This window comes from Amblyomma mixtum, chromosome 5 (genome assembly GCF_055824585.1).
Source record: "Amblyomma mixtum isolate Tamu chromosome 5, ASM5582458v1, whole genome shotgun sequence".
NCBI lineage: Eukaryota > Metazoa > Arthropoda > Arachnida > Ixodida > Ixodidae > Amblyomma > Amblyomma mixtum.
The window spans coordinates 19,711,326-19,734,562 of record NC_143016.1 but is presented as its reverse complement, the minus strand read 5'-3'; the positions used below and the strand labels follow the sequence as shown (position 1 = coordinate 19,734,562).

The 23,237-nt window shown below is 47.1% G+C and overlaps 2 protein-coding genes across 2 annotated transcripts in view; one reads left to right on the top strand and one right to left on the bottom strand.

Annotated features, from left to right (window-relative positions):
- Window positions 1–14,907, top strand: part of LOC149341442 (fibrillin-1-like) — a 100,671-nt gene extending 85,764 nt beyond the window's left edge. The window contains exons 59-67 of the mRNA XM_089543549.1: window positions 169–291; window positions 892–1,008; window positions 2,142–2,270; window positions 3,646–3,765; window positions 4,707–4,826; window positions 5,021–5,126; window positions 6,606–6,894; window positions 8,823–9,043; window positions 14,632–14,907. Of these exons, the coding sequence (XP_089399675.1) occupies window positions 169–291; window positions 892–1,008; window positions 2,142–2,270; window positions 3,646–3,765; window positions 4,707–4,826; window positions 5,021–5,126; window positions 6,606–6,894; window positions 8,823–9,043; window positions 14,632–14,782 (1,376 nt within the window). The 3' untranslated portion in view covers window positions 14,783–14,907. The remainder of the gene's footprint in view (window positions 1–168; window positions 292–891; window positions 1,009–2,141; window positions 2,271–3,645; window positions 3,766–4,706; window positions 4,827–5,020; window positions 5,127–6,605; window positions 6,895–8,822; window positions 9,044–14,631) is intronic.
- A 3,997-nt stretch (window positions 14,908–18,904) lies between these two features.
- LOC149341441 (uncharacterized protein C9orf85 homolog) lies at window positions 18,905–23,102 on the bottom strand. The gene is made up of 4 exons (XM_089543548.1): window positions 22,773–23,102; window positions 22,300–22,413; window positions 20,444–20,528; window positions 18,905–18,985 (listed from the first exon to the last, which is right to left on the bottom strand). The coding sequence occupies exons 1-3, from the start codon at window positions 22,979–22,981 to the stop codon at window positions 20,486–20,488; spliced, it is 366 nt and encodes a 121-aa protein (XP_089399674.1). The 5' UTR covers window positions 22,982–23,102; the 3' UTR covers window positions 18,905–18,985; window positions 20,444–20,485.
- Window positions 23,103–23,237: the final 135 nt, after the last annotated feature.

The window sequence follows — 23,237 nt, the reverse complement described above, 5'->3', positions numbered from 1 at the left end:
AGTGAGTGAGTGTGAGTGAGTGAGTGAGTGAGTGTGAGTGAGTGAGTGAGTGAGTGAGTGAGTGAGTGAGTGAGTGAGTGAGTGAGTGAGTGAGTGAGTGAGTGAGTGAGTGAGTGAGTGAGATACTGCAGCGAGCACTGCGTCCATAATGCGCGCGCCTCTGTGCAGACATCAATGAGTGCGAGCAAAGTGTTCCACCGTGCAAGTCCAAGTGCGTCAACACGGACGGGAGCTACATCTGCTCCTGCGAGCCGGGATACGTTCTGGCCGAGGACAAGGTCTCCTGCAAAGGTCAGAACAAGCACGCATCAACCGCTTCTCGGAACGTCTTAAGACTGCGGGTCAACTGAGCTGTTGCCGGTTCTCCCCAATAACAGACTGCGGGTCATTTTACACAGTCAACCATACACGCTTAGTCTAGTCAGATGCATGCACTGCCACGTACGCGTCAACTTTTTATATCTATTCATTCATCCTCTTTCTTCCCGGACTTTTATACAAACGTGTACTGAGCCTCTGGTTCTTGCGATCAACGCAAAACCTCTTTCTTTACTCTTTCTTTTTTTGCTTGTTGACGCCACAGTGCGGCGAAACTTTAAACTTTGCTGCGCTATTTAAGGGTCCAACAGGACTTATTCGTTAAATATTAGTCATTTTATAACTTAATTCAGTCCTTAAAAGAGACAACTGCCGTCTATAAACTTCAGCCCGGTTAGGTTCTCCTCACTCCACGCACGGAGAGAGCTCGACAAGTTTCTATGTCTCCGAAATGAGTTATTCTTTTCCTAACCAAGACAGACCGAACAAAAGTATTTCAAAGAACCGAGATCTAAAAAAAACGTGAAACGAGCACACAAAAAAATAAGCGAAATTTTTCTCTTCTCGTTGCAGACATTGACGAATGTGCCACGAACAGACACAACTGTGAACACAGCTGCATCAACACACCGGGAAGTTTCCGCTGTGGATGCAAGGATGGCTACAAGTCCCACGAAAGCCAATGCCTCGGTAGGCATGCGAGTTCACGTGTGTGCACTGCGAACTTAATACACCTGCGGTGGTTCACGGCGGAGGTTGGTGGTCGTATTACAGAATGCAGCCTTTAAAATATATCCGTCAAGTGCAGCGCCCGCGTTGACTGGGCAGTACCGATCAGCATTTTCTGCTTGCAGAAGTGCTTTCTTCAAAGTCTCACATCGGCCTCCTTTATTCCGGCTCCACATAAGTGCGAGCTAAAGATGAGTTCCAAATATTTTACTAGAAAACGGGCCCTAACTTATTCCATGCATCAAACTCTTTGTTGTTGGAAGGCGAGTTCTTCCACTTTTGTTTTGCTGTACCTACGTGGGAGCACTTTGTTTTGGTTGCACCACGTGCAAGTTCCAATTCACACACATCTCTTCCTGTAGACGCTTTCAGGCAGCCCATTTGCTTATTTTGCGCATCGATGGAGCTTCGTGTGTAGAGCTCATATGCAGGAGATTCAGTGAAAAAGCGATCAGAAAGAACGGATGGGGATTTGCACACAGCAACTACTGTTGCTTAGGAAGGGACAAAAATTAATAAAAACAAACAGAACACGAAAGCCATCACCAAAGAAAAGTAGCCTCTTCTAAATCGAGTGTTGCGATCTGGCCTCTTAGTTGTTTCGTGATGTTGGTCTTCAAAGAAACGTATTGAATGCGCGGAATCAAGGTTGAGGCGTAATTTGTGGGAAGAGGGCGATCTTCACCACGATCTTTCGCTTACTGCTATCGTCAGAAGAAGCAAACGCAAATTCGGCTAAATTATAGTGCGTGTTACGGCGCAAGCCTGAGGAAGGGGGCGTTGTGACTTGTTCATTTGTTTGCACTTTTGATACCGGAGGTATTCAAGAAGGGAGGGCGTGTAAGTGTAAACTTATGAAACGCAAATAGAGCGCAAGGTGGGACAAAGTTGAGAAAAAATAGTGCAAGGAAAACAGAGCAGATTGTGTGAATCCTCGTTAATGGTAGTGTGAAAGTGAGCATTGTTACGAATGATCAGCGCGTCCTGAAACTCCCGGCTGCTTTTTTTTTTTCGCTTGGCTTTTTACTTCGCGGGTTGAGACCGGTAGCTGGCTCAAAACATTATACCGCAACTGCCTCCCGTCGTTCCCGCAGACATCAACGAATGCCAGGAGCAGCCGTACCTGTGCGTCCCGGGCGGCACGTGCACCAATATGCTGGGCTCCTACCGCTGCAGCTGCCAGCGCGGCTACATCACCGACGCATCGGGGCAGTCCTGCAGAGGTAGGTCCCTCGTTTCAGTGAGTTCCCTTCTTTGACTGTCGCAGCTATTTCGACAGTACAGACATGCAAGAGCAGGTTTCAGACCAGGAACCGAAACAGGGCGATGCCGTGTATGGAACTTCTTTTCGGGGCTGGTATAAAACGATACTCAAGCCAATTCCGTTCTATTTCTGAATGTCCAGCCCTTCGCCATCAGCTGAAGCGGCGCCACATCCCGCGTTCGCTCTTCGTTCTTGGTTAAAGCCAAGGGCGTGGCGTCGATTCAGCCAATGACGAAGAGCGGGATATTCAAAAATATAATGTAAATGGGAAAGAGTCGTTATATCATACCGACCCAGGTATAAAGCGTCTACGTTGTACGTCGTAACGCCCTTGCTAAAAAGTAATACTGTTATCTAGGCGGGCCTAGGAGAAGAGGCATCACGGGGGGGGGGGGGGGGGGGGGGGGGGACATAGAAACTAAAAATATGTACGTCTCTAAGAAGGGCGGAAATCTTGGAGCATTCCTTTTCTCCATCGGATCGCCTATCGGCTAACGCAGTTTTGCTTCATTTCTGGCTTGCTTTTGGCTGTCGCCCCGTTGAGACGAAATCCACGGAAGCTCCTCGTGCGATTGGCACCGTGCTACTGTAAAGTGTCGTTGCATCAGTTTTTCATGCGTTTGATATTGACGCAGAGACGAGAGGAAAATGAATCGGTTCTTCATAGTTACTTGTCGGTAGACTAGATTCAATGTCCCTGTTATCCATGTCTTGAAGCAGTCAAAGCTTATGGCGTCAAGACACAGCGAAAAGGACAATCCTCGTTGCTTCCTGATTGGTGCCTGTAAAACCCACGTACACCCGAGACAGCTATTTCGGAAATTCATAACTGCTGTCTATCTATCCATGCAGGCACCATTATTGTGCTAGCGCTGAAACTAGAAAAAGCATGCCCTGAGGACAACGGGACTTTCTCTCGTCAGAGATTTCCTGGTATAGCACGGCTTGAATTCCTTTGCCAGAATTTTTCTACATTTTCAATTAGAAGTGTTGTTTGGTTCGTCTCCAAGGTTTTTTTTTATTATTTCGCTCACAACAAACCATACTTATAGAGACGAAGTACCATGAGTACCCATGTAAACGTAGCTGGAAGAGAAAGCTATACAACTTCAATCAGCTTCAACTTCTTCAATCACCCGAACACGGTGAAGCAATCCCATTTCCTGCCACGCAATTGCTCCGCGTAGCCAATTTCGTCATTTATCTTAACTTTCTTCATTGTTTGTTTCTTGCGAACGTAAGGGACTGGAGATTCGGAACGCAAGGTAAGCAACTTCTATGCTGCCTCACATTGCGTTTTCACACCATGGATTTGCGGCTGTCCCTCGCTGCAGATACGGACGAGTGCACCAACACGGCCAAGTGCTCTCACGGATGCGAGAACCTCGATGGCTCGTACCGCTGCACCTGTCCCAAGGGCTACAAGCAGAACTACTACTGGAACCAGTGCGTCGGTCAGTGCATGGTACCATGCTCGTCGCAATCATGTTCTATGCACTAGCAATCTTAGCATTTTCTGACGTCTGGCTCTATCGTAAGGCTGCAGCATTATTTTCTCTCCCGCGCCCTGTAACAACACACATCACCCTGCCTAGCCATGGGACTCATATAAATCGTTAACTGCGCGTGTTGTACGCTGCCTCTTTTGGTCGCTTTCAACATACATGACACCATGTGTTGTATTAGTACAGCATTAAGCTTCGAGAGTATTCTGCGCCAGGGCTACCGTAGCCAACTGGTCCGTCAGCTGGTCGGAGGTTAGCCAGGCCTATCACGTTGGGGGAGAGGGATATAGGTAATGGGGAGATCGAGTGACCACGAGACAGGAGAACAGGGAAAGTTCCGGGGTAGCATAGGTTTCGAGCAATTTGGAAATGCAGGAGAGAGTCGGAGACAGAGGATGAAAAAGAAGGGAAGAGGCCAGGAGTATACCTATATGGATGCGCCAGAAAATTCGTCTTTGGGAGGTGATGAGAGATTTGTCAGGAACAGGAAGGAAGAGTTTCTCTATTGTTACCATAGTGAATATTTATTTCCAGGATAACACCTTTTATTGTCCCCTTGAGATCAGCAAGGGTCGTCTTAGGACTGAAAGAGACAACAAAGCGGAGCGTTAAAATTTATGGTGTGCAATGAGTAAAACCATCTTCACACCCCACTGGCGGTATTTGTGAAAAGCCTAAAAGGGGCAAGCTCCTGCTCCTCTTGGGTATCTTGCACGAAGGGGGTTGATGAGGCCGCCAATGAAACGTTGAAGCTTTTCGTTCATGTACCTGGTCGATCACGCGACCAGGTCATCGTCGACGTCCTTCTGGAACTCGGGCACGTCTGCAGGAGCTTGACCGTTTGAAGCACCGTGTAATTCGCTCTCGCTGGTGTATCCACGTTTCTGCAGATGACAATGAGTGTTTGTCCCGGCCATGCGGCTCGGCGTCCTGCATCAACACAATTGGCAGCTACTCGTGCTCGTGCCCATCCGGGTTCCGCTACGACGAGATCATGACCGGCTGCATCGGTGAGTCCTCGCGATCCACGTGCGATACAAAAGCGGCTTCTGAGCCCCTGCATACGACCCGAGCATTGGCGTCGCTCGCGGAAGGCCTTTGTTATTTTGTCCTGCATAAGGTGCTGGCAACTTCTACTGAAATAACAACAGCAAGAACTTCGGTTACTGAGGTGGTGATGCGAGTCGGTTCCGTCCTGGCTCAGGCGGTGAAGGGTGCGAGAACAGCCCGTGCCTCTACGACTGCACACCCACGGGCACCAGCGGCTTCCTGTGTAGCTGCCCAGAGGGCTTCCAGCGCATCGGCCAAGGGTGAGCACTGCGAGGGCCTTTATGCCACGCTCTCTGTCATGTAGCCGGGCGCAAGTTGCCTTCTGAGGGAGAGAAATTTTATTCGAGCCAATCATATCCGAGCATCGGTCGTGGTGTCACTTGTAAAAGCTCTGGTGGCTTGGGTTCCACGATGAAAATGGCGTGCACCATTAACTGTAGCCACAAAAGTATTTGAAAGTTGGCAGGGAAAGCGGTTTAGCTGTACCCGGAGTAAGCGGCATTGGGGGTGGGCGGATTTAAGAAGGTGCGGGGCTGTCGCACATAAGCAAGAAATTTTACGTAGGAATGCTGAACCCCACTTTTTGACGAAAAGAAGTCCAAGAAATACATGGTTCAAATGGAACCACTCCTTCTCCCAAACCACCCCCTTCAAGAGTGCTCCATAAATCCGCCCCTGCTGAAGGGCGCAGTTCAAAGTAGTGCAGTATTATGCCACTGGGCGGTCAGCGTGTGCCCCAATGAAACGAACATGCACTGAAAATTTCCACACCGGCAGCCGAATGTGCTTAAGTGACGTGAAGTAGCAAACCCTAAAACAGCCAAACAATTCCTGTCTCAATGGTCCGGAAGATAGGGCTTTAAGTTTCAGCTGACCAACGGCGAAGCGCAGAACTCAGAGGCATCCAGGAGATTTATAAAAAGAGCTCCCTTTGATCTCATTATATTTTGCCCCGCTCATTTACGTTTTATCGCTCTTGAAATTAAACGACGAAACGCCCTTTGCCACAGCCGTCCGTGCACCTTTCTAGATCATAGTGCGCTATGCTGTGCATTTATAAACATCGCCGCTGTGTGGCGGGCTCGATATCCATATCTCTTTACAGAATTTCAAAAACGCCGTCACCCTCGGCGCTGTGGGCCGGCACATTTTTGCTACTTCGCGCCAAAACACATGCGCTTTCGAGAAGCCTGTAGGCAAAGCAACCTCTCCAGTTTATGTAACTCGTCGAAATAGCCAAAATTTGTTGGGCTACAGCGCCGAGGGTAATCGCGTTTTCAAAATTCTAGAAACTGATATGAATGTTACTTACGGTGGGCTACGCGCCTCCCAATAATTAAGCAGCCTAACAGCAATAGTGAAAGTTAAGTACCCATTATCAGTTAGCCACTCCGCTAGTTAGCACGTCTTAGCTGTATTCTGATATAGTATACCGCGGACAATGTTATGACGAAAAAAGCGCTCTTGTAACTCAAAAAGCCCATTTTAAAAATTGTTTAAAGTCCTAGGTGGAACACCCTGTAGCTTTGAAAGAAATGAGGAGTTAAGCACGTTCTACGGTAATTATACATACACGATAAAGTCTTGTCTCGAGCTCTATAGTCACTCGTAAATGATGCAAGTGAACTCCCTGTTTGTTCGAGCGCTCCAGAAAGGTGCGTGGACGTCTGTACAGTCACGCTCGTAGCTATTCACCAGTGCAAGAGGCTCAATACGCCACGTGGACCCCGCCCACGCAGGCACTGCCTGTCGGCTCATGACAGCCGGGGACAGTCGGTGACGAACGCGCTGGGCAGCCTGGGTGCAGCCATCCCGGTCTACCCGCTGGTCGATCCCGAAGGGGCGGCCTCCGACGACGACGGCAAGATCATCTCCACCGAGGGCTGCTACTCGTGCAACCTCAACGGAGGCGGCTCGCTGCCCACGGCGCAGCAGCACCGCAGAACCAGGGACGTCGGGAAGCCGTCGGCGGTCAACGCAACTGGCCACCGCGTCACGCGCCGTTTCCGGAGATCCACGCACAGGAGCGTGAGTACTGCAGGATGCCACACCTTACGGCAGGCTGCTCTGCGGTCGTCCACTGTCACTCTTCCGGCAGCTGTCGGTACACTGGCGAGAAGTTCCAGCATGTGCAACGAGCGTGCAATACCTGAATGCATGTCTTATACACTGAAGACAAACTGAAGTTGGCCCGTGTCGATAGAGTACGGCATTCTAACGACAAAGAGACTGCTCTCACCGAAAACGGAGCATTAATAAGCTAGAAAATACAAAAAAAGGCTGTGGCGTAGCTTGGTTAAGCCCGGTAATTGCGAAAGCAATGTCCGTAGCTACGCCATGGTTCAGCTGGTAGTGTAGCTGGTGGTGGTGCTTGTGGTTAGACTTGTGGTGATGCATCGGTTATACAATCCAATCCAATCCAATCCAATCCAATATGCTAATATGGTAGCTACCGGCCTCGCTACGCGACGGGCTGAAAGTGAAACTAGTATTGTTTTCGCAATAAAAAAACAATGCAGGTGTCGCCATCACTGGCCGATTCCGTAAGTAAACTGCGTGCGTCGACATCGAATTTTGCCATTCACCTCAAAACGACGGTAGCCAGTCCCTCTCGGTGTAGACGTCACGAGTGCGGATCGAGTGGCGGGAAAATTTTAAATTCAATTTTCTTATCTATAAATAGGAGTTTTGCTGCCGGACAAACGTTGACACCCCGAGAAATAGGCAGACTGCAAAGTGAACATTTCGACAACAAGCCGCCGTAGTGGCTCAGTGGTTATGGTGCTCGGCTGCTGACCCGAAAGACGCGGGTTCGATCCTGGACGCGGCGGTCGAATTTCGATTGAGGCGAAATTCTACAGGACCGTGTACAGTGCGATGTCTGCGCACGTTAAAGAACCCCAGGTGGTCGAAATTTCCGAGCTCTTCACTACGGCGTCCCTCATAGCCTGAGTCGCTTTGGGACGTTAAACCCCATAACTGAACCAAACAAACATTTCGACAGCGTTTCCTCTCTGGTTGGGTTCGATAACAAGAAAAGGCGCCATCGGCCATCACCGCACAGCCCGGCAACGTGACCTAACCCCAGTGTCAAAGTCCTCTCCCCCTCCCGCACCCTTTACATCAATGCTTTCCTCCTTTTGGCCCCTAGGCAGCCCTGAAAAAGTAGCCGAGCCGGCTTCGAAACGTTGGGCTACAGATTAAAAAAGTTTTGATTGGAGACGTGCCACGGTTGACAGGAACCAATAGAAAGATTTATCATAGTGCATACCGTCTACCGTCCAGGGTTGCCAGATCACTCCAACCACAGGAATCCAAATTAGACTCCGCATAGCCCAAATGTAGCGAAAACACTTTGCTTTTTGTCAAGTTATTCCATATGCGGATAAAATAAATTTCCGCAAGGATATGTAGATATTTTTTTCCCAGGCATGAGCTCCGAAGTGCTGCGCGCGGCGTGGTTTTCCGGCAGATTGCGCATCATCGCAGAGGTCATGCGCCACGCGAAAAGCAGATGCTGCACCATTGCATGGAGTGCAGATGCAAGTAAAGTCATCATAAGGGAAATGCGGTCCTCATAAAAGGTGCAGTTTTATTTTTCTTAAAGCAAAATAAATCGCGAAAAGAACAACACAACAATAGCGCCGCACAATCAACTCGCCGAGCAATGGTAACCATTCAGCCGTTCGGTACAAATACAGCTGTCTGGCAACCCTGCTAACATTACTAGCAGAACTAAAGTTTTAGCATAGTGCATACCGTCTACTGCAATCGCGGCCGCCAGCCGTGAATGCGTTATTGAATATTACACTGCGGCCTAAGACGAATCTGCACTTGGCCCATCGGCGCCATCTCTTCATGCGCAATGGCGTCCTCAATAACAGTAGACAGTATACGCTATGCTATAGTTACCTAGAAGATAGCAATGCCAAAAACTCTGGTGTCGCGCTACGCAGCGCGCAGCTGTGACTGGAGAAAACAGCCAGCAGCCATCGGAGCACAAGCACCGCCACGAGCATTCCCACTGGGACCTGGTCAAGTTGGCGATGTCCGTGGACGAGGCCCAACGAGGCCGCGACATCCTGGACATCCGGCCCGCCTACAAGCACCTGCGCGACGACAGCAACTACCACGTGCTTCACGGCGTAGACAAGGACCGCTTCCGGGTCGTGTCCAGGTGAGCGAATATGGCTGTAATCACTGCCAGGTTTACAGTACACAAAACGCGATGAAAGGCCAGCGCCCAGTGCTACTCGAAACAGCCTTCCTCTTACAGCGATAGCTGTTAAAGGCCCATTACTTGTGGTGAAAGTCGTAATAGTAGTAGTCGGAGTAACCGGAGGCTGGTTATCGCGGAAGGAGGAGGAGGGTTGCACTGCCGTCATTGGAACGCAACACGCTGAGTGGTCCGAACCCAGAGACGTCATATGCAACAGCGTAGCTCCTTGTACCTATTCCCACTGCTGCGACGACCTCCCGAAGCACATGCACAGAGCTTTACCCTTCAGAACCAAGCACTAGTCCGACACCTCGATCATTTACACAGAGGTAACCGCCCTTTGAGTTTATTTTTAGAGCGCAGCTCTTAGGCGCCCGTTCCTGGCTTCTGCGTAGCAGTCGTCGGCGTTGTTGGCATAACACTCCACCTGCCGGTGGTGACAAGCGGCGTACGAACAGCTGTACTCAAATTTCGCATTAGTGGCTATCGTGATCGTCTGTCAATTTTTAACGCGAAAGCTTTACTGGCCTTATCTATACATCTGTACATGTATAGATGCAAATAAACTTGGCCTAGCAGGAGCCAAGGTCACCGGGAAGGCACATTTGACCTGCAAGCGGAGGAGCCGTGGGAGTGTGTCTGTCACGTGGTTCGCCGCAGCTGCAGCCGCGGGTCCGCTTCCGGTGCTGCGCCGACCGTCGTCTTGCCAGCTGTGGTCACGTGACTAGCAACATGACTCCGTTCGCTTGAAAAGGCGAAGGCGCCGTTCTCGCATGCGCGCCTGCCAGTTTTTCGCTTTGGATGAAGCGAGTCGGTTGGAGCCGACGTCTTCGCTCAGCCGGCGGGCCGAGTTTGATCATCCGGCTGACGCTGCCAACCATGCGAGGGATTTAGCGGATAGAAGGGGGCCGAAACGTTGCAAGCTGGCGGCAGAGACCGACGAAGAGCGAGAACATCGCTGCATGGCTCAGCGGCGATTGAAAGACAACGAAAGACGACAACGAAGAGCCGTGGAGGCTGCAGCTGCGGTGGTAACCACGGAATAATAAAGCTTTCGCTTGTATATCCAGGCATAGTTGAGCTAATTAAACTACAGCCAACTTCTTTTTCTGTTACAGAGCACTGCTGAGCAGTAGAATCTGTCGGGCTGCTATCGAGGTCTGCAGACAAAGCGCTTTTGCCTGTGTAGGCGAACTTTCGCCGTTCTGTCGATATGCCACAAATAGCGTGCTGCTGTCGTTGCGGAAGTTACATATAATGGGGCCTGTCCACAGGGGACGTGTCAATGATCGCGATACCGAGCGATTCGTCAGAACTACACTACACAACTACGGACCGTAGCGCAAACGTTTGTCACTTTATTATACTACACTTGTCGTTCATGAATGGGATCGATGCGAAGCTTCCGTGTAGCTTCTCGGGCTGGTTGGTTCACTGCTGCACAAAATCACACTCGCGCGGAAACGTGCACAGATGAGGACGTACTGCCCACTCCTGGCTGAGTCGCACATCGTCCGCGCCCCTTTTCCTGAGGTTTAAAGGTGTTGCAGTGCGCCGGGAAATGCTGGAAACAATCGAGGCGGAGTCAGTTTCCTGGCTCAGGAAGTTTGATAGACGCCCATCCTGCGTTTACAGCCCTTCCTGTAAGCTTACGTTGATTTGTATGCGAACGTCAACACCTGTGCTCTCATTAACGTTAAACACGAACTTACGCAAGTTTATCTTGCACCGCGCTAGCTCGCTTACGAAGGAATTTGTCACTCAAAGCGAATGCTTTATATTTTTTACCTCTTTTCGTGTTCTTTCTAAACAAATAAATGTACCTTTCAGCACATACAGCCTTTGTCAAAAGTTTGGAGTCCAGGGGGTTTGCTTCTGAAGCACACTGTCTGGTTCGTAATGCATCTCCAGAGCTCCAAATTTGCTGAAGGTAAGAAGATTTCTGGTCCTGCCTCCTCCAATGGGTAGGACTACCACGAATGTTACAGGAGTCTCACTGCGAGGCTTAGAAGCAAACCCCCTGGGCTCTAAATTTTTGACAAAGACTGTACGTTGTTTTACTGGCCGCTTGCCACTGCACGGCCCAGTATAAGGGCCTGCAGAATTTGCACCGTCGCCAAACCTTGGAACGGGAAGATAAGCGACGGGGACGATCGGGTGACTTGTGCTCGAGGCCTCGAACGGAGTTGTGCGCAGCATTACGGTCGCGTCAGCGTTACGCGAACCCGTTATCCCTTATCGCTTCGACAGCCGCACCGGATGCAAGTCGTAGGCCGACGTCAGAAGCGCAGTTTTTTTTGCTTGTTTAAATGCCATCCTTATCTCCCATTTGACGCCGCCATCTCCGGCGTCCCTTATCTTTCCCTTCTAAACCAGTCTGCCTACAGCTATAATAAACAAGGCCGAGTAGCCAGCACTTCGGGGCCGCTACCAATCCACAGGCAACCCGTTCTACCTGCACACAGTCGCATCATAAATCGACTGCAGCTTCAAAAAAAGATAGCAAAGTGGCCATTTTGCAGTAAAACGTTACTGAGTACGCGGGCACTAGCAAACCAAAGCACCAGGGGGCCCTCGACAGTAACCGTTTTAGCCAATGGTACAATTACTGCTTTGTTAAACGGTATGTGGACGCACCGCAGTTTTGCTCCTCTTCGGTTTGCTCTGTCCAAAATTGCAAAATGATGCGGTCCATGCGCAGATTGATGGATTGGAATGTGTGCCTCCAATCGTTCTATTCTGCGCCCATGGGCGAAGCTTGAACCCGATGAGGCCCATGCCGCAATGCTTCAAATGCGCCGAAAATTATGTCAGGAACCACTATCCCTGCAAACTTCTAAGCTCGTGGCGTAAACTTAAAAATAGACGTAGTATGCACACTTGTGTAAAGGGGGCTATTCTTTCGTCGGTGAAGTATAAACTGTAGAACCGCTCTATTAACCAGCCTTTAGCTGTCTACAGTTGAAAGACCGATATGGAATGCAGTAGTTTCCCACGTTGTACATATATTAGCGAAAAACAAATGGTTGTCCACCATTTTTAAAGCGAAACCATTACTAGTAGTCCCATTACGAGAAAAGCCGGCGGCATGTGTGTGTGTGTGTATTAGTGCACTGCACGGGCTCGGGCCGGCCCGCAAGCCCGGGCCCGGCCCGCGGGCCGGAACATGATCTGTTTTGCCGGGCCTGAAGTTGCGGGCTCGGGCTTAAAGCTGAGGACCCGAGCCGGGCTTGGGTCCGTACAGAAATGGCTGGTGTCCGACTATCCATTCAATATTGCAGAGTGAAGTACACAACTGCGACTCTGGATCAGCGACATGGATGAGCTATGGGCTGTAGTGCACGCTGAGAAAAAAACTTAAGCTCTATTCATTGACTTATTTATTTTCTTATTTCCACGCCGCGGTGGCTTAGTACTCAAGGCGCGTGATTAATGAGCCGGGGAACCAGGGTTTGCTCCTAGCCTCGGCGGCCGCATTTCTGTTTAGGCGGCAAGCATGACAGCCATGTACTTTGTAGTATCTTTGCTCGTTGAAGAAACCCAGGTGGTCGAAATGATCCGGAGCCCTCTGCTTCGGTGTCTCTGACAGCGTAACTCCCCTTGGGCTTTTATTTTGTAGCTATATTTTTCTCATGTGAGAAAATCCCCGAACTAAAGCTCGTTTGGTTTTTTTGGTCAGCACCGGAGCGTCTCGTAAATGAAATAGCCACAAAAGCTCGCGAGTGTTTGTAAATCTCATCTCTTGACCACATCTATCCCTCCTCGCTTCTTCAGCCTGGTTGTGATGACAAGAGTTTTGCCCTGTAAGTTATCACGTGGTTCGCGCGTTATCTTCTGCTCCACCACTAAGAGTAAAATTAAACCGGTCCTAATTGGCCATTGATTGATCGTCATCCCAAAACATACCTACACTATTAGAAACGCATTCGGGAAGAACATATTAGTTTAGGAAGCTTATAGTCTTCAAAACACACACCGTGAAATACTCAAACCTTTTAGCTTTTCCTTTCTGATGAAAGGCGAGCAGTTCGGCTATGAGTTCAACCTCTGAGATCGCGTTCACTAAAAAAATGTCATCCCACTGAGGCAGCTTTAATGTTTGTACTTCGCGGGCGGCAAGATATAACTGATTAAAATCATGGGGGAATGCAAAGTAGTCTATTACGCGCGTATGCAGCCCTTTTTATTTGGCTCTCGGAATTTCCGAGTTTATCTTTGCGCACCTACACGAGATCACTGTCTAAAAGACGGGCCTGGCGAGCACTACTCTGAATCACTTCCTTCTGGGTTAAAAAGAACCAACTTTCTGCAAGCCAAACTGTGGGTTCAGAACCTTTGTCGGCCAGTTTCTTATCGGTCTAGTAGCAGTCTTCTTGCTCAGGGTGAGCAGTATACCTCAAGCGTTACTGTGAAACGGGCCGGGCCGGGCCCGGGCTGGGCTCCACTCCGTGATTCACGGGCCGGGCCGGGCTCCACTCCGTGATTCACGGGCCGGGCCGGGCTCCACTCCGTGATTCACGGGCCGGGCCGGGCTCGCTAGAGCGATAATTTAGCGGGCTTGGGCCGGGCTCGGGCTTCAGGTCTCAGGCCCGGGCCGGGCTTGGGCCTGAGATTGAGGCCCGTGCAGTGCTCTAGTGTGTATTCACAGATGGTACATAAAATACCAGCGATGGCAAGAAATATAAGGTGACGCTATCAAGCGGCCGCATGATGCACACAGTAAGACGAGCACCGCCGCTTCAGACAATCATATACATGTTGTTCGTTTATATACATCCTCACCACCGGTCGACCTCCATGTGGCGCCAGCTTTCCCGACAGTATTCACACCAAAACTGTGCCGCAACCGTTTGTCATACAGCGTTCCCGGCGGTTTCATACGATTTATCGTTGCAATGTGCTAGTTGCATATGCTATCAATTTGGAGGCTAGCTTATGCACCTTCAATTGTGTGCCCTCCCAGACTCTTTACCCCTTCCCTTAAGGCGTATTCGAAGTGCCCGCCTAGATGTGAAACAGTTACTGCACCATTTCCTTTCCTCAAAAACCGATTTTCGTATCAAAACTGTGATGCTATCATTCGCTGTATAGTGTTCCGAGTGTCCTCATGTACGCGCATGCGTGGGTGGTGTGATCATGTGGGTGGGTGTCAGTGAACTCAGGGACAGCAATGCTTTCACATTCCCACATGCAAGCAGTCTTACGTGTCTCTGCTAAACTTTTCTTTGTCATAAAGTAATTTATGTTTGCAATAATTAATAAACATCCAATATTGCATTCTTGTACATAGCTGTATATACTCTCTCCCACATTCTTTCTAGCTATCCCTCCCACCATTGTTTTGCCTCCCTATCTACTCCCCTGTTCTTTCTATTTCTGCCGGCCACAGCTCAGTGCTTCAAGATAGTACATGCCATGGCCAGCACCAGTCTTTTCCTTCCTTCCATTTTTCTTTAATGGAACCCCTACCAGCCCCATATTGCATAAAAGGTGGCACCACACTGCCATGTGCCTGAACTGGCTATCTACATGCATGTTTCACGCAGTGATGGCGGAGTGACGTTGCAGCTGGCAGAGACCATTGCAGAGCCGGGCGTGTACAAAGTCAACATTGGAAGCAGAAAGCCAACAGAGGAAGAGTCTCAGCACCACAACAGAGCATTCCGACTTCGTGTTCATGTTGCCATCACCAAATAAGGCCCACCGAGGGGCAGCATCCATCTTTCATCTTTCTCTGCCCTACTACAGCTGCACTGAGACGCGAGTGAAGCAGCTTTAGCAACTCTAGCCATGCCAACATTATTAAAGAACCAAAACCCCCATGCCTCGATTCGTGAGCTTCACATGCTGGATTCACTCAGCGTGCATATAGCACTGCCTGCCCCAAGTGTGATTTTATTATTATTAGTGGCTTTATCATTTCGAAAACCTCACTGTGGCCTTTAGTAAGAAACATTACAATGTTTTCTAAAACCCAAGACGGAAAAATAAAAAGTTGGCAGCACTAAACAAAGGCTGGAAGACAAAAAGAAACCCATGCCCTCACACCACGAGTGAGCCCAGAGCTAGCCAATCAGCTCCAAGGCTACACAACAACACACAGCAACGAGCACATTGGCAAAGTGTGGGGATCGTTTGTTTCAGGTCTGTGCCATAAACTGAGAAAATGACTTTTAAATATAATTCCTCCCCTTTGTATAAAACGATGCATAAAACAGGCCACCAGCTGCATTCTCTCTCTCTATTTTCCTCTCCACCTGTCCTCAAATTGCTAGAGGAGCCTGCGATGGAATCAGACTTTAAGCACTGGCTACCACACATTAAATTAATGTCACCCGGCGACATACATGTGATGTGCTGTCTCAACGCTCGCACCCATGCACTGCGAAGATGAATGCATGGCACAAGTGCCACCCAGTGATTTTCACTTGCGGGTGTTAAAGGTGCTGTGAAGAGGAATCTGAACTCATCTTTTTGCCGCGGGAACTCAATCTACACGTTCCGAGCATTCTTAGAAACTTCGACTTATTGCCCTGTGTGGCCGATTTCCCTAATTAAATCGAGTTAACGTCCGGCTCCCGCCTTTATTTTTTGAATTCCCCCCTACGGTTGGCGGAGTCGACCAACGCGTGGAGTGCCTTTCAGCCAGTTCCGTGGAGGCTTTGCTTTCGCTTTATTTCAGTTTCCGTGAATAAATAATTTCATTCGCAGATAATATAGCCGCAAAATAAGCCTGCTGAAATAAAAATAAGCGCGACCATTTGCTACTACGGATTACTGTGGATTACTACGTATCACTCCACCGATGGCAGAGCGGCAAGCCGCCACAGGACTGGGTGAAAGGCACTCCACGCGTTGGTCGACTCCGCCCATCGTACGGGGAGAATTAAAAAAAAAAAAAGGGCGGGAGCCGGACGTTAATTCAATTTTAATTAGGGAAATCGGCCACACAGGGCAATATATCGAGGTTTCTAAGAATGCTCGGAACGTGTAGATTGAGTTCCCGCGGCAAAAAGATGAGTTCAGATTCCTCTTCACTGCACCTTTAAAGGGACTATGAAACAAATTTATTGAGATTACGTAAATATAGGCAATCCATCACTCGTCACTCCAGCGCAAGAATTTTTGAGCTAGCATCAATAACAACGAAGTTATAGGCGATTAAAAATCACGCTCCTCCTCTCCCCCCTCAACTCGTACGCGCGGAGCACCAAGAAAAAATAAAGAAAACAGCTCCGGGACTGGGCTCCGCCCATGAACACGTCATTCGCTGACGTTCGGTTTACGACTTCCGGTTGTCCCACTCCCGAGGAGCAGCGTCTCTCCGGTCTCTGCGCTTTCTTGGCTCCCGAACTCGCGACAGAAAGAGGCGGCAGAGGTAAATTAAAACCATATGCGCGAAGGCAATGCCCTCGCTCGCGCTTGCCCGAGGGGGTCGCGCGGCCGCTCGAGCAGACGATGTTCACCGCTACCGGAAGTGTGCCCGTGACGTCGAAGCTGCCGCGGCTCTAGCGAATGACAGCGTGTGGTGGCCTGCCGACGTCATGGGACTAGTGACGTCTGTTTTCCCGATTTTGGTTTCAGAATTGCTCCCTACGAAGACACCAAGCGGCCCGCGAATTTTAAAAAACACGATTTTTAAAAATTCATAATAAATTGCCGGCTCAGTTCCGAAGATTCATACTTGGTGTCAATGCTTCTGAGCATCACTTCTAACATTTACAAGCGGCTTTTAATTCTTTTCATGGTCCCTTTAAATGTGGGTGCCAAACACATTCACCAGTTCAAAGGTCATCACGTTTGAAGCGTAACCCAAATGATTTGGTTTTTACGAGAACCTATGCCTCGACTTTCGCGATCGGACTAAAACAGGCAAAAGCGCAGGGGTGGATTTAATGGGGTGGTGACCGGCATCCCTAAAGAGAAAATTTACACATGAAAATGATGCCTACGTAACTTCATTTCTGCAATGAAAAATTCTCAAGGAATATGCATGAGTCGAATGGGACCGCCTCCCTCCTCCAGCCACACCCTCCAACAGTGACCCATAAACTGGTCCCTGCAAAAATGCAACAAGGTTCCGCGAACAACTTGCTGCACAAATGAAACTGCTATGCTTCTTTTGTTCACTAAATGACACAAAGCTCTTCCATTAGGATTGTTCGTCATTCGGCAGAAACAGGAAAGGTAGAAAGCCTTCCACACTGGTACACTGCCCGGCAAATCATGGAATGCTTTCTTTAAGGACCACGATATCTGCGTGCACCTAAACCACAGGATGCACATATCACACATGCACACTTTAACAGTGGCTGCATCAGGTCCTCCATGTTTTTTCAAGCATGCAGCACACTAGTAAGTACAATGGGTCATCATGGTTCCTAACGCACCATTAATGATGAGGTCATATGTCATATGGTTGCATGAGTGTAGCACACAAGGTTTGGGTGAACATATAATCAATATATCAACATTGTTGATGGTCCGCTTAGCAGGGGGCACACGTATTTCACAAAATTTAGCGACTGCACATTATTTTCAAATTTCACAACTGCCTGAAACCACAAAAAATTGAGTTTGAAAAAAAAAAAAAAGCGCTCGCAGCAAGACGTTTTCACCAAGCCGGATGAAGCCTCTTTGGCAATGTGGCCATCCTTGTTAAAAGCAAACAGAATAGGCATAACCAAGTTTATTCTCCTATGCTGTAAGCACTTTGAGTAGTTCTACCAAACTCCGCTACTCCGTTAATAGTTTATTTCATGTGTCACATACTGCAATGAAGCAGATCACAGATTGCACAATTATCGAATTCTCTATATAGTCAAGTCTCATTAATATGATCCTTGCTAATATGGACTACTCGGATTATCGATAATTTTTCTGGGGAGTAAACTTTTTCATTGTTCTTCTTTCTCACTAATATAGAAACTTGGTCTGGACAATGGACAAGAGGAAAATGCACAATGCCCATTAGGGCCCATGTATTTTTTGCCTCGTTAATAAACAGTAATACACAGTTAACACACCGTTAATACACAGTAATGCAAACAAAATCTGCATTGCCCCAACCAAGTGTTTCAATTTCTGCATTTTGAGTGCAAGGCACCAGAGGAATGCAGTGAAAAAGAGCAAATGGCTGAGCGATGGTCCTTTTCTTTCGTACTTTCATGTTTTACACTGCAAAGTTTCCACGTCGATGAGCTTCAAAATCTTCCATATTGCGTGAATGACTGTGATAAACTCTCCCTCTGCAGCTTGAGCAACGTAGAAAGCTGCATTGAGCAGCTGTCAGCCGGCTGAGCACCGTGACTAGTCGTAGTAGTAGTTAGGTCACTTAGTCATGAGACGCCATTAAACAAATCATTGACCACTAAGCGGGTCAAGCTGCACCATATTGCTTCAAGGTCAATGGAATCAGAAAATGGGCTTGGAGCTGCCCAAAATCATGTCCCATTTCGACTGACCACCAGTATGAACAGAAGCAGACCTTAATACTGGCATGTTTTTTTCCTTTCAATTCGTTAATACCAACAACTCTATCGTCAGTTTTGCTTGGAAACCAAAGTGTCCATATTAAGGAAGCACAACTGCACATGGTAACATTGGGCAAACCACAGTGTTAACAAATTATACTGAGGAGCCAGTTGGTCAGACATAAGGGTTGAATGAAGAACACACCCGTGCGACAGCATATAGACAGGACAGGCACTTGTCCTGTCCTTGCCTTTTCCGTGTGCTGTCTCAACGCTATATTATTCGTTAAAACCGTAGCGTCCATCATATCTGCGAACTTAAAAATTAGCAGACAGGGCAAAACAATGGTAAAACCATGGGCTACTCTGGTTCTTTTTATGCAATAGGCATTGCAGCTGGTATTCATGGGACACTCACGAAGGAAACCTGAAAAACATGGCAATGCAGAAGCACGAAATTAGCAGAAGGAACAAGCGATGCAACTATAAATGCTATAGCATCGCTTGCAAGACAGTACAAATACCATTACAACCAACAGTGACACAAATTGCCAAATGAGTATTGCATAGAAAACTTTGCTATACCCCTGTTGTGGAAATATGTCCCATGAATTGTTTGCTCACAATGGCAGAAAACCAGCGAATTGCAGCGAACAACAAAGACAGAGTCAAAGAGAAGGCTGGCCTCAAACTTCTTTTGTCATTTTCAACAAAGCTGGTGCATACACGAGAGAATTACAATTCCAAGGCAAGCTCCAACAGGATAACATATCTATACAGTGACACAAATGGCAGCAAAGTGTAAATTTATAGTCTTCATGTTCAGTAATAAGCCAAAGACTTCAAGACGTCTTAAGATATCTGCTTAAAAATGCTCTAGTGATTGGTTAGCATGTACGATTTATGGATAGGGACCTTCATTTTTGGGTGCTACTTTTTCCAGAATTTGGGAGGCAAAAATTGGGTGTTAATTTTTCAGCTCAAATTCTGGAATAAATTTGGCTATACAGCAAAAGGTTCCATACTCTGGGTTTCACTGGTTCATTTTTTGCGGCAGAACACAATTTACTGTAAGCTTTCGTTTTAGTGCGGGATAAAAAAAGGCTCTACTTTTTCACATTATTTTGTAAACAATATAGAAACAGGCTGCACTACACAACTTTTATGAAAGCAATTTTTTTTTTTTAATTTATCGCAATTATTTTGCTGCATACACTACCACCTGCTACGCAGCACTTCCATATCTGCCTTCCACATCCACCTGACTGCCTTTATTTGAACACTGCAAAAGCATTCATTTGGCATCATCACAGCGATCATTATTTTGATGCAGAAGAGCCTTGGAGCAGGTCGTCATTAGTGCAGGCAGCACTTGATATAATGATAAAAGCAACACACCTCATCAGTACCGGTGTTTTGGCTGGCTGCCTTTAAAACAAACATACTGTTTGATTTTGGCCTCGAATTGTACCATCACGAATAACAAGCGTTGAAAGAAGATTAAAATGATCAGTTAACAGAAACGCCTCTCTGAGATAAGCAGAAGATGTTCACTAATTTTCGCACAGTATCTTAAGCTTCGTGCACAGAAAAAAGTTTCCCAGAAGGCTTATTTCCGGGAGCGAATTGTGTTTAGCACAATTTTTAAGGAATCTATTCAGGGTGAAAGAACCGGGTAAAATAAGTATCAGCTGAAAATGAAGCATCCTATTTATGGGTTGCTTGCCACAAAAGGGTGCAAAATCAGTGGCAAGCACGTAGAAGTCGCACTTTTCAAACAGGTTAATTTTGTGGTCACATAAGAGGTCAACGCAGTTAGCTGAAAAGGTCAGCAGCTCTTGTTATCCCCAACACGCACACATAAAAAAAAAACAATTACACTCACGCTTTCAGGATCACAGCAGTTGTGTTAAGACGATAAATATATTCAGGAAGAATCTGTCTGATCGGCATCCTCCGCCACCTGAGAGCTGCATGTAAAAAAACAACAAAAAAACAAAATAATAAATAAATAAAAGATCATCTTTTGGAGTGCTTTTCTAGTTAGTGATGATGCTTGCGGGGTTTTTTGGTGCAAGGGGGTGCCTAAGGCCAAGACACCCAAAAGCACCAAATGCAAGTTTCCTAGTTAGTGCATTGGCTTTCTTTTCACAACTCATCAGGCAGTGTAAAGCACTAAACAGGAGAAATGGCTGATTATTATGAAACATGAAATATCAGTACAACACCATAAAGACAGCAGGAAGACAGAAGAAATGAAAGAAGGTACGCTATACAAGTATGGTGAACAGAGAGCTCTTTGCATGGATAGAGACACCAACATTTTTATAACGTATTTTTGCTTTCGAATGATGTGCAAGACATTAGTAGACATGAATAAACATGTGAAATTCGCCTGCACTAAGTACCTAACTTATAACTAAATTTATTCTTCCAGGCTGTTTTGGTCTCAGTTTCAGCAGCCGAAAGGCAGTTGTGACATCACAAATGAGCAGCAGATCACGTGAGGTATAAAAAAACTGCAACACAATAGCTATTTGTTTACTTGCTCCCATTTCTGCTGCTGGAGTTTAGCATAATAGCTTGAAGGCATTAAAATGGAAAAGCAGCGGTTATATTGCAGTTTTTCTATTCCTCACGTGACCTCATACTCACTTGTGAAGTCACAACCACCATTTGTCAACTTAAACCAAAACTGAAACTACAAAGGAAAAAAAAATCAATAAAAAATTATTTGCTGAGCACTGAACACCTAAACCGCATAACCTTGTGGCATCATCACAACCTGCCTACCGCTTTGTGAGCAAACTGCCCACCATGACAGGTGGCAGTGAAATTAATGACTGGTTGTGAGAGGTTGCTTGGGAAGAGCAACTTGAATCACAGAAGCCCCATCAGAGGCAGCACCTGCCATCACAGGGCAGTGGCGCATCGCTTAACTGCTGCACCATAGTGCAAGGAGTGATATCCTCATACCAATCCTCATACCGGGGACCTATGAATGTAAATTTGGGGACCTATGAATGTAAATTTCACAATTACCAATTCTGCATATATGGCCATTAACCCATTAATGCTATCGCATCATACCCTTGAGGAGGAGCTTAACACGTTCGCTGCGTCGTGGGTCACCAGTGGGTCATTTTTTTTATGCTTTGCAGCCATGAATACTGGGTCCCACGATAAAGCCATGGGACAGACGTTATAGTCAGGTCTGCCTCCTTAGACCTCACAATAAAATCTGATCCATGGCTTCATAATGTGACCCAGTTTTTGAGGCCGCACAGCATGGGTAAATGCGCGACATGCCGGTGACCCACGACGCAGTGAACGTGTTATGTGTCCCCTCCAATTTTGTTTGCATGAGTCACTCAAGAGCTGTTTTTCAACTGTTATTTATGTGTGCAAAAGTGACAACAGTATGCTTGTCTACAAACATGTTTAGCAACTCTCTTTAAAGCAGGAAAGTACAGAACATTTACTTTTGAACTACTATGCAAGTCAAAAAATGTTTCAAAATGTGGTGAAAATGTGGGGTAGGGTTCACTGGCATATTTCACCTTACAGTACGTGTAGCATCAAGGCTTCTAATAATGAATGTAGTGTAAGTGTGTAGTTTAAATGAATTGTAGTGTAAAACGAGCAAATGAATGTGCATTCAAGTCATTTCCTAAAATAATCAGGCTGTGTTAACCAGTACATGAATAGCCCTCAACGCCGAAATAAGAAGTGTTTACTTACCTGGATTCAGAGCCCTCGGAACCTCCGCATTTTGCACAGACTTTTATCCTTTGTGCACAAGCGCCACACATTATGTGGTATGCTAACTTGACTGTTTTGCCTTCACACTTGACACTGGCATGAAAAGAACAAAAATTAATCAACACACAACTTTGCTTAAACTTGGAAAGGTAGGCTCTGCGTTCTGTATACCCCAAAGGTCATACTGCAGCTCTATATTTAATAAACGACAGCCCTACTTGACAAAAGTTAAAAATGTTCCCTCTTCTATGCACACCAACATAAGAACACAAAGAAGCTGCTGAATAATACAGCTAAAGGAAACAAACAGGGCCTTACTATAAATTTCTATTGCTTATTTTGCAAAAAGCGAAATGCAAATCTTGCAGCCAGCACAAACATGCGCCAGGCTTGCACAAACTAAGCGCGTACTTGTTGAAGCATTGGCCAGAAAGAAAGATAAAGTGTCTCACCACTTTCTGGGAACTGTCAGAGGTTTATACTTTTTGTACTTGATTTTCCACTCTATAATATTTTTGCATCTGTCGCACAGATTTTCAGTTTTCGTATTCAGAATCCTTTGTGTCTGCACACTGGTGTCGTGAAGCGTATTCTTAAAAGCCGTTGCATTCTGGTGCTTCTGGCCTCGAGTTCTGCTCACATTTCCAGGCTGCGTGCTCATGTTTCAATACAGAAACAGCGTTTACACGGTAAGCTGAGTCACCTGAAAGCGCAACGCAACGAAGCTCGCACACACACACAAACTATGGTGGCTAGAATGGGTACACACACCGCTACATGGAAGCCGCCATAGTAAAGTGATGACGTAAAAGTCACGTGAATGTAACTTTATCAAAAGTGCATAAAAAGCGACAATAACGCGTAATTTCATACTGTTGTAGATGTTTGTCTAATAAACTTAACTATTATAATCAAAA

Excerpts from the sequence above, each read along its gene's own strand:
- LOC149341441 (XM_089543548.1), bottom strand. The coding sequence starts at position 22,981 with ATGAGCACGCAGCCTGGAAATGTGAGCAGAACTCGAGGCCAGAAGCAC. Across the intron at positions 22,414-22,772 it reads CTGACAGTTCCCAGAAAGTG|TGTCAAGTGTGAAGGCAAAA; the intron begins GTGAGACACTTT and ends TTTTCATGCCAG. Across the intron at positions 20,529-22,299 it reads TCCGAGGGCTCTGAATCCAG|CTCTCAGGTGGCGGAGGATG; the intron begins GTAAGTAAACAC and ends TTTTACATGCAG.